The sequence below is a fragment of the Hipposideros armiger genome, unplaced genomic scaffold (genome assembly GCF_001890085.2).
Source record: "Hipposideros armiger isolate ML-2016 unplaced genomic scaffold, ASM189008v1 scaffold_188, whole genome shotgun sequence".
NCBI classification, from domain to species: domain Eukaryota; kingdom Metazoa; phylum Chordata; class Mammalia; order Chiroptera; family Hipposideridae; genus Hipposideros; species Hipposideros armiger.
Genome location: NW_017731538.1, coordinates 616,629 through 628,164, shown reverse-complemented (window position 1 = coordinate 628,164; position 11,536 = coordinate 616,629). Strand labels below are relative to the sequence as shown.

At 43.0% G+C, this 11,536-nt stretch overlaps 1 protein-coding gene across 1 annotated transcript in view; it reads right to left on the bottom strand.

Annotated features, from left to right (window-relative positions):
• Positions 1-11,536, bottom strand: part of LOC109388258 (MICAL C-terminal-like protein) — a 49,533-nt gene continuing 37,997 nt past the window's right edge. Inside the window, exons 6-9 of the mRNA XM_019652825.1 lie at positions 8,258-8,373; positions 3,575-3,667; positions 654-747; positions 1-38 (exon numbers count right to left, since the gene is read on the bottom strand). Coding sequence (XP_019508370.1) covers positions 1-38; positions 654-747; positions 3,575-3,667; positions 8,258-8,373 — 341 coding nt within the window. The remainder of the gene's footprint in view (positions 39-653; positions 748-3,574; positions 3,668-8,257; positions 8,374-11,536) is intronic.

Below are 11,536 nucleotides of genomic sequence, written 5' to 3'. Positions count from 1 at the left end.
TCACCAGGTAAATTCTGTGTGAATCTGAGAATCTGAAGCTATCAGTGGAATAGTTAACATTTAGTGCCAGGCAATGTGCTAATTCATATTCAATAAAATGAATATATATATATATATATATACACACACACACACACACACACACACACACACACACACGTAATTTCTTTTTCAATCCTTACATCAACTCTATAAGGTAGAAAACCACTATTATCTCCATTTTAGAGGACAAAAGTTCATAAAGATTTAGAACGTGACTGGCCCAAGTTCATACAGAGTAAAGGAAGAAACCAGGATTTTGACTCCAAGTCCAGGTTATGAATCACTACCAACATTGCTTGAATGTCCAACTATTTCTCCTGAATTTATCTTAACCCTTGAATTTCAAAGAACATTCATACTAGCAGTGGATAACTGGGCAGACCAGAAACCCATTGACCAGGCCCCCAGGCCCACCGGTACCCCTCGTAATTTCAAACGGGACTGCCAGGTTGATTGTGGAAGTGTGAAACACTTGTGGATTTAGGACCATCTGTCTATGCTGATGTAACCACAGAGAGTGACAAAGTCTCACTGTTTTGCCCAGATGATTAGACCAGCGCTATTCTCAGACCAGAGACATGGGCCCATGCCCAGGTTTGCCGAAAGCCTACCTGCCTCTCCTCTGAGCGCCTTCTCCAGCCTCACGCCCCGGATCTCGGAAGCCCTCTGCCGTTCCTCCACCTCCTCCAGCTGCCTTTGGATGGCCTGCAATGTCAGGATCCTCAGTCACATGGGGACTTTCAACATGCCGAGTCACACGAGCGGGCCCATTCTGCCATTTACTTTCCGAGAGGAAGAAACCCTTTAAGTTGTGATGTCACCTCTTTGATTAACTTGGTCAGGACCTCCAAATTCCCAAACAACTAGAACTTGACATCCCCCCTCTTTAATATGAGGACATAAAGCAAGGAGTCTGTGTGTGAGCTCAGTCTGCCCCCAAGTAGACATTAAAATGGTCCCCTTTGACCAGTCCTATCACACAGATGTGCTCGTAGGCAGAGGCTGCTGGGCTAGGCGGGCAGGAATCAAGGCTCCTGCACTCCTCAGACCCTCAGCCTCTATTTCATGGCAGAACCACTGGAGCTGCAGCCACTCAGAGTAGGACAGGGGCTCCGGAGGAAACCCAGACCATGCTTACATTCCATTTCATTCCATTTCCCTAAGAAGAGCCAGCAGAGCCCTCCCAGGAAGCTGGTCTGGAGCAGGAGACCTGGGCCGACTCCTGGGCTGGGTGCTCCTCACTAGGTGTGTCCGGCTCCTGTTCTCAGTACAGATTGTACCTATTCTTTCATTGCACCATGGGACTAAATGCCCATGGGCCTTTTACTGTGCAAGCAGATGGTAGCTTTGTTCCTAGCAGGTTATTAAGACACAAGATATTTATCCCATTAAGGGTCAACCTCCCACTCTCCTTAGACTCACCATTGGCACCTATCAAAGGTGGGCCATGACTGGTTTTGCATTTTCACGTTTACTTTCCCTACTCTTAGCTATTTCTCTCTCATGTATATTAGAAAGGAAAATGAGGGGAAAGCCTTTCCTATGTACATTTTGTTCATCCCATCAACTTTCTCTGCTTTCAGACACCGTGCTGCCAAAAGGCACATCTCTTGGCAGAACAGATTTTGCACCTGGCAGACTAGGCATATTAAAGGAACTGGCAGGTGTTGGGGCAGGTAGAACGTGTGTGTTCTTCCTCCTGTACCTTACTCCAGCTCTGTCTTGCTCTGCTTCCTCCTTAACTCCACATTTTTCTAAGTGTCTCCTGGATTCAGGGGTACAATTGCCAAAGCACCTCCAACTCTGTGAAGAGACCTGAGCAAGGGTGGGGCTTGAGCAGCCACCTGGCTCTTCTTGTGCAGGCGAAAAGTGTTTAAGCCCCAAACATAAAATCTGAAATAGATGGGAATTCTATCTAAAACTACTTGTAATTTCATGCCCACTTCCTCTCTGTGTTTCTTTTAAAGATAATTATATCTTTATAAATCCATCTCTTGCTGGCATAGTGTAGAATTGCTAAAGGAAGGGAAGCATTTAAATAACTTTATTACTGATTACTTTGCAATTATGGCTCTGTGGTTGTTATGGACTGAGTAGAGTACCCCCCCCCCCAAATTCATATGTTGAAGGCCTAACTCCCAAAGTGACTGTGTTAGGCGACAGGGCCTTAAAGGAGGCAAAAAAGGTTAAATGAGGGTAGGGCCCAAATCTGATAGGACTGGTGTCCTTATAAGAAGAGAAAGAGACATCAGAGATTGATCTCTCTTTCTCTTTCTTTGCATGTGCATAGAAAAAAAAAGGCTACGTGAGGACACACACAGCTGTTTATAAACTAGGAAGAGAGTCCTCACCAGAAACCAACCCTGAAGGCACCTTAATCTTGGACTTCCAGCCTCCAGAACTATGAAAAAAACACATTTCTGTTCTTTAAGCTGCCCACTCTGTGGTGTGTTGTTATGCATCCTAAGCTGGCTCACATCATGGTCATTCTTTAGAAACTAAGGATGAAAACCTCAAAGACTAACAAAGACTTCAAAATAGGACTCAAAAGGCCCTCGTGACTCTTCTCTTATCATCACCTACTATCTGGAGTGAAAATATAATGAGAGGACACTGCTGCGTTTGCCAATTCATATCAAAAAGACTTATCTTGTTCTCAAAAGGGGAAGTTGAAAGGCTTTAAAGAAACCTGTTTCAGAAGTTGAGAGTGGACAGAGGGGCTTGATGAGAATTTTCCCTGTCCACTGGGTTAAGGGGTAGCTCTCAAGTCAGCCACTGTGAAGAGTAAAGGAAACTGGATTACACTACTTCCGTCTTGTCAGAAATAATGTACAGGTCTACATGGCCAGATAAAGGGGATAACTGGAGAAAGGGATATAAGGATACACTGGATTAATATAATATGAGTGGCTGTTCTAAGTCCTTTGGTTCTAAAACCTAACCGTTCTTCAAAGATAGCTTTAGGGTCCTCAGGGAAAGGGAGAAAGCCTTGACTTTCTGCTTTATTTTGCCTGTCTGTGACAGAGTTGGGCAGATCAACTTGAACAGAAATGTTTGGACTATGCCAGGGAACCGGATCGGAATGCTGGGTGCTTATATTTTCAACTAATTTTGAAATGAAGACAGCCCCCTAATACTTGTCACTTTAGCAAAGACACTCTCAGGAAGATGGAAGAAGGCTGTGACCTTAAAGAGGGCAAAACTCAGGCCACTGCTATAAGGACAAAGTCAAGGCCTGGGATGGTTCCCAAGGCCACATGTTGGCTGTTGTTTCAGGCTCAGTTTGCTGGAAACATGCCTGCAGACGGAAAAGTAGCTGGGAGTGGGCCAGCTCAAGAGCTGGGTCCATACCCCAGGGTCCCACCAAGGATTGAGCCAAGGCCTTTAGAGTGGCCACCAACCTGGTGGCTCAGAGAAGAGGGATTTCTCCAGGCCGCTTCCCCCAGTGCATTCTATAGACCTCCAAAGGGCTTTCAGGTCCGGATTCCCAGGATCCCAGACGCCCCCACTCCTCTCAAGTGTGTTTTCTGACCTGAGCTTTATGAAGTCTTTTCAACTCTTCTTGCTTAACCAATTGTTTTGTTGCTTTTTCCAGCTTCCTTCTTCTTCTAAGTGCCTTCCTCTCCTATAAAAACCAACAGAGAAGAACAAAATTTATATCTGAGAAAAATGGGAGTTGAAATTTAAAATATTGTCATAGGCTTCTGCCCTCTCCAACCAAACCACTACTTAGCTTCTAGAACAATGACGTCCAATAGAACCTTCTGCCGTGATCGAAATGTTCTATATCTGTGCTGTCTGAAACGTGGAAGCCACCAGCCATATGTGGCTATTGGACACTTGAAATGAGGCTAGAGTGATTAAGAAATTGAATTTAAATTTTTATTTCATTTTAATGGATTTAAATGTAAACTTAAATCGCCATGTGTGGCTAGAAGGTACCAGATTGGGAAACTGGTGTGTTGGTGAGTGTGTGTGTGTGTGTGTGTGTGTGTGTGTGTAGGGAGTAGCTTTATAGAGCATTGACTTTGTTCAGTTGAAGGAAAGAATAATATAAGAATTATACTCTATATAGGTGTTCCCATAAGGCCCAGCAATGATGATGAGCCTGGGACGTGCGTGTGCGCTCACACACGCGCACGCGCGCGCGCGCGCGCGCGCACACACACACACACGTATATACTACCTGCAAACCAGTTAACAACTTTAAATAGTCCTTAGGTTGGTTCTACATTGCCTAATTAAACCTGGGACTAGAGGAACATATCTAAATCAAATGAAAGGGTTTCTTGGCTGGAGAGAGGCAAAAGATTGTTTTTCTTCGCCACTTCTCTTTGCTTGTACAAACACATCATTAATGTCACTGGGTTCTCTGTGTGCCTGGGCTTCTAAAACAGAGAACTTTCCAAATTGATGCATTTAAAATAGATGTCTAGATCTTAATGGTGTTACTTCCAGGTTTTAGATACCAGAGAAAGGAGAGATAATGGTATGGCCAGCTCCACATATTTGAAAGTTCCGGCGACACTTCTGATTGGAGAAAGAGCAGAGGATAATAATGGCTGAGCACTGGGCCCGGGGGGGCATGCAAGCTGGCATCAATCCTTCGCTGAGCTGCATGGACTTTAGCATGTCACACGCTTTTTGAACTTCAGTGTCCTCTTCAGAGACATGAGTACAATTTAATGCCTGCTTTGTGGGGATGTAATAAGGATCAAATGAGATAAGGTAAGTCAAGCCCTTTGCAGAATACCTGAAAAATATATATGATAGCTCTTCAGTAAATACTATTTTTATTATTAGCATGACTGTTATATTATAAATTAGCATAATTATAATTTTTTACTACACTCTATTATTTTTCATCTATTATATGTGTGTCGGTGTGTAACAGTATACCTATTATATGCGTATGTGTGTAGGAGTATATATATTATACATACATGTACATCCTATATATACAAAATAAATGTTCAAATTGGGCTAGTTTTATTATGCGTTAGCCTTCTCTGACCACACACATCAATTTTCTATATTAGGATGAGGATTAAAGCATGCTAGAGATTCCTTTTTAATGCTGTCAGAAACAAATATGGAATTAAAAAATTGCTACTGAGCCGGCCGAGTGGCTCAGTTGGTTAAGAGCTCACTCAAGAGTGTGAGCTCTGAGCAACAGGGTCACCGGTTCGATGCCCAGCCTGAGCTGAGCTGCCACTGAACTGCCAACAGGTGGCAGGATGGCTCAGCTAAAAAAAAAAATTGCTACATTAGGCTGGTGCCTGGGTATTCAATAACTGCGGTTGAACTGAATATTTGTCCATTAAAAGGACCATAAATGTACAAGTGGGGAATAGACCTAACAGGGCTGACCCCAGCGACAGCCAGAGGAATCTGGGTCCATAACAGAGGTTAGAGACTGTGCCTGAAAAGCATGTGCCTTTCCAGGGCTTCTTGGATCATTGCCATTCTGTCATCCATTCCATAGAGAGACCATCACTCTCCTTAGGAAAGCACCCAGCTTTCAGGATTCAGAATGTCTATAGATCATCAGTGAAAACATCTATCTCGATGATGAAACTTGATTTTTCTAGAATTCTCCTTATGATCTAGAATCCTAAAGATCTCAGCCTTGGAAGGAAATTTTGGCTCTCAGAACTGAAACTCATTCCATATCATATCATCTCTATCCCTAGGGGATGACTTCCAGATTGACTGCCAACCACTTTGAACAGAGGTTCTGGGCCATTTGTGTTGGGGAACCCCTCTGTTAGGCAGCCAGGACCTTTCTGGAAAGGCTGGGGTGGGGGCCGGTGCAGGGGAGGTGTGGTAGAGATCACTGGTAGTTGTTATCCAGAGATAGGGTAACTCAGTTTATGGAGTGTCAGTTCATTTACTTAACCAATATCTCTCGAGTTTATAGTCTACTAACCTATATTGTAAGGCTCAGCATTTATTGAGTGCTATGTGCCAGGCACTGTACTGATTACAGGCATCACCTTATTTATCCCTCGAATTAAACTTTACAGATAAGAAAATCAAAACTCAGACAGGCTGAATAACTTGCCCAAGGTGACACAATTAGTAATTCTACCTTTCCTGTGCTGAATACTGCCAGGCACACTAACCATCTCTGCTTTAGAGAAATGGCAACATTTTCCTCTAAATGAAGACCATTTTTAATACAATTACAAGGGAGGATACTTCAACAGCCTCGTGCCTTCTTAGCACTTCCCAGCAGCAAAGCTGCCAAACCCCAGCTGTTTTATCAAGAGTCAGCAAAACAGAACCTAGAAGAGGAAAGAAAGTCCTTTGTGGCTGTTTATTAAAAGATGTTGACATACAAATGAAGGATGACTTATTAATGCTCATGTAGCCTTACGATGTGCCAGGCACAGTTCTTACATCCTCAGTGATGGTGATGACGCTACAGAGAGGAAAAGGAAGACTAAGGACGAAAACAAAAAAAGATGCCCCCGTCTCTCAGACCCAGGCATTGGGTAGAGGCCGCAGGGAGGGGAGAGGGGCAAAGCAAAGAGAGGGGGTGCCGTGTGCAGGTCCTGTCTCCAGGTTTCTGTGCAAAGGCTCATTTGAGCTGATGTGGGCTCTGTGCCACATGCCTGGGGACACACCTGTATGGGACAGAAGAGAGAAGGAAACTAGAGGGGAAAAACTCCCTTCGTCCCTTCAGTGTGAGCCCTTGGGAAATCGTAAGGAAGTAACCCTTTGGCTAGCTTCCTTTCCTATAAGAGCAGGCCATGTCAGAAGCCAGGTGAAGGAGGCAAGCTTGACCCTGCTGCAAGCTGAAGGAATGCCTGGCTTTGTTCTGGGCCAGCAGGGGACAGGGGGCTAGCTGCAAGGTTTGCCCTAGATATCATTGTCTTGCTATTTTGATGTGCTTGGGCCACTCCATTCTCTTATTTTCCAAGAGTGTCAGGATGGCTGATGCTGGGGCCTCTGCCTCATTTGAATACAGAAATAACTCAGGGTCACTCAAAGGGATAAGAGGGGTAGTGAGGAAATCCCCAAAATCAACACACAAAACATAGAATTAATTTGTGCTGAGTAACAAACTAATCAGAGACACCCACAGTTAGAAAATTAGGAGTCCATCCATAATCTCTCATTCCCTCTCTCTCTCTCTCTCTCNCTCTCTCTCTCTCTCTCTCACACACACACACACACACACACACACACACACACACACACACACATACACACACGCACGCACGCACGCACGCCATGTCCCAGCCCCCTCCTGACTTGCTCCAGGCTGGGCCGTGGGGAGCTGGAACCCCTGAGTGACTTGAGATGACGCCAAAGCTCCTAACGCCAGCTATGGAAAAGTTGACTCTAAGTAAATAAATTTGGTTCCCTCCCTTTCTCTTCAGATCCACACTGCTCCAAAAAATAAACACCGCCAGAGCAGTGAGCTGTGTCTCTGTCCACCTGGGAGTCATTTTAGGTCCAGCCACTCGGTGTCCCAGCCCCAGTGAAACTGCTCTAGCCCCCGTGGAGAAAGGAAAACAACAGAGAGCTTTAGTCATGGGATGCATGTCTCTGTGTATGTGACCAATACATGTACAGACATATAACAATGTTTGTGTTTTTAAATCTATGGGCATGGGACTTCTGTAAAGCGTTCACCAGCAATATTAATGCTCATTAAGCAAGGAGGTCTGCCATCTCCCCAGCCAGCACTGGCTAGCTCCTTCCACAGCAGGGATCCTTGGAGTACCCATGTCTACATGCAACTGCATGGTTCATTTCATATTTCTGATTAGAATAAACATAACGTTTTCCATGCAATCTGCCTCGAGTGCTTCTTAAATGAAGCTGTGCTCCCTCCAGAGAAATATGCATCTGCTTGTTGTAATTTTTTCGATAGTTTGCTTGTTGGACCACAAATTAAACCCCCTGTAAGAGCTGCAGTCACCAAATGGTTTCAAAGAAATACGTCTGGTTTTTTTTTTCCCCCTCCCCAATTTTACATCTCAGAGAAAGGCAAGCTTATAAAAATTAGCAACAACAACAACAACAGCAAAAAAAGAGATAATTCTTGGGGTAGTCCAGGTAGAAAGAGCAGTTGCTGTCAGCTGCAATGAAACGTGATCCTCCTAATGAAGCCACTGCAGCTGGAGCCCACATTGGGTCTGAAATCTGGATGGTAAACAGCCCCAAAAGCCAAGGCCCTTCTTGGTTTGCCAAGTGTTGTTACCTTTGACTGCAAGGAAAGCTGGGGATCAAATTCTTCATCTGCAGAGGAGGAGGTGGTGGAAGAGGTGGAAGAGGTGACCCCTGTCACCTGCGCCCTGATGGGCATGCGCTTGGGACCTGAAATGGGAACAGAGGAACTCACTGAACTCGTAGCTTCTTTTCTTAGTGACCCAAAGCTGCCTCTCCCTCCTTTCCTCTACCCCGATTCCCTTCCTCCCTGCCCTCCCCTCAGTGCACCTGCCATGAGCATGAGGTGACAGTACCTAAGGGCAACTGAAAATTTGGCCCTCCACGTTAATTACATCTCTGGGTCCCTGCCAAGAGCTTTGCAGCTCTCTCTTCACGTGAAAAATAATGGTATTATGCAGAAATCAATTAATTCCTTAAACACCATTTATATGGTTTATTGCTTAGAATGCATTCAGAGATGAAATCTATTATTAAAATGCTTGTCTGAAGTTAGCTGAGTTACCTAAATGCTTGTGTAAGGTTTGTTCTGCAGAGTAATTGAATGCAAAAAAAGTCAGAGCCAGCTCTTAAACAAATCGCCCTTCTGCGGCTCACAGCATCTGGCACCCATTTTTACTACATGACATCTGCTCAGTGTAAAAGAGCTGGCGTCAGAATGTCTGGTCATAGAAAAAAAAATCCCAAATGTAATCAGAAGCAAAAGGACTCTAAGCCTAAGGTTTTATCACATAGTCTCATGCAACATAAATATTTCATTAATTATGGCTAAACAAATGCCACTTTTATTTTCCCAACTTGCAGATATTATCACATCATCGAAGTGATGATTCAAATGCCAGGAAAGGCGGTTTAAGATAGGGAGGACTCAACAATGCAGGGCCCACAGGAGAGCTGACGTCGAAGGCAGATGCCAACCTCCAAACCAGAGGTAGATGGTTAGAGGCAGCAAAGTGCCCATGTTTACTAGAATCTCTTTGTGACCAAGCTCTGGACCATGTGTCATAAAGTCTTCCAGGTGCCACAAGAGGTGTTTATTCTTCTCAGCAAGAACATCTGCCCCCTACACATCCACCTGATGCAGAGTTAATGATTAATATCTGGATTAACACACTCTAGACACTGAATATCAGAACTAGCTAGGACTCCGTGACAGGAAATGTACTAATCTTTACTCTGTCATGGCAGCTTATACCTGAAATATGTGTTGGGTGGATAGGAAGGTGGAGAAGCAATTCCAAGCCAACTAACAATTCTAGTCTGCCTTTTCCTCTCCATAACTTTCAGCTATTAGTACTTACCCCAGTGGGAGAGGCCAAGTTTTTAAAAAAATAATAATTTTAACCTCCAGGAGCACATTTACATATGATGTTATTCAAAGCAAAATAATGCAAACCATCTATATAATAGCGCAGCATCTCTGGGGAGGGAGTTAACTGCTTTCCACTTTAATTTGCCAGATGGGAAAGCTCAGGTGAAGATAGAATCAGGGAGCAGCATAATAATGGAGGAGTCATTGCTAGTGGTGAGCTGAGGCTGCTTCCCAGTTGCAGCCACAAAAGTACCATGGAATACTTTAGTCAGAGTGTGTGAGCCTGAGGAACTTTTACCTCCCTGAGTCTCTGAAGAATCATGATTTCAAACTTGCAGAGTTGTTGTGCAAGATTAAAAATAGTTGATGTGAAGAGTCGAACACAGTGCCTGGTTCATTGGAGGTACTTAAATAAATGTTATCAGCATCAGTAGCAGCCACCACTTCATTATTATCAAGGACCCAAATTAACAATATTGCAATATTAGTAAAATGGCCTGATTAACCTTCATTTAGTGGAAGAAATATCATAACCTAAGGCTGAAACTTTTCCTAACTCTCAAAAACAAATTTAATATTTCCACTGAATTTCATGTTGAAATCAAGGAGAAAAATGTTTCTAAATACAATACATTTCTCAGGCTTCTGGCAAAGTTATATAGTTATATGTGTGCCTCTGCATCTCTTCCCCTTAACCCTCTTCCATCATAGAGCCATCCATTCTAGGAGTTTATTTTTCATATGCAAGGTTTAAAAAAATTGGCAGCATTATTTCACCCTGGCTAAAATGGAATGACTGATTCTGGAATTGATGTCCCACCACAAAGCCCTAGAAGTCAGGACAAAATATATGAAGCAGCTGTTTTCAGGTATTGGACAACAGACAGTGCGGAACTGTGATAAAGGTGAGAACAGAAGCAACACAATTACAACAGCTTCCTCTGCAAAGAGGCACACTCTCCCAGACCACAGTACAGGTAAGAAGAACCCTAACAGAGCATGGCTGACTCACTGGGTCAAAAAGACAGAGATCAAAGTTTGGGCAGGCTGGGGCAGCCAGAATGTGTGAGGGAGAGTGCTGGAGAGGAGGGAGCTGGCAGAAAAAAGAAATTCAGAAATGAACATAGAGATTCCCTTGAGTCTATTGCTTAATAGTAAGCTATAGATACATAGACAGAATCTGTTTGAGGATGGGCAAATAACTGCTGGAAAATTATAGCTAAATAATCTCTAAAGCTTTTTCAGGACTAGAAAATGTTCAAGTTCCATTCAGCCAGAATACAACAGACACTGAGGACATTAGTAGAGGCCACAGAAGAATCCCACTTTAGTAACAGGGATAATTGCGCTCTAGAATAAAGGTTAGTATAGACTCACCTAAACAAGCCTCAAAACAAGCCTTCAAAGAAATAAATTGATCTGCCTCTCCATACATTTATTGCTTACTTAATATTCTTTAAATGAATAAACAAAACCTAGACATTCTATATAATGTAATAGTCACAAAATCTAGCAGCTAGTAAACAATTACTAGATATGAAAAAAAAAAACCCAAAAAACCCACAGGACAATGAGTCTGGTAATCAAGAGAAAAATCAATCAATAAAAGCAGACTCAGAAATGGCAGAATTAGCAGACAGGATTTAAAAGTAGCTATTAGAAATGTGCTCAAGAATTTAAAAGAAAACATGAACAGAATGAGAGGAGAAGTAAAAAGTATTTTAAAAGAACCAAATGGCCCTTTATATAGATGAAAAATACAAAATCTGAAATGAAAATTTCACTGGATCAGCTTAATGGTAGATTAAAAACTGTAGAGGAAAATATTAAATAATAGTAATAGAAATTATCCAAAATGAAGCACAAGAAAAAAGACAGCAAAAATAACTGGAATCTCAATGACCTGTGGGGCAATATCAAGTGAACTAAAATACATGTAATTGGAGTGTCAGAGGAGATAGGAAGAGACAGGAACAGAAAAAAGTAGTTAACATAACATTG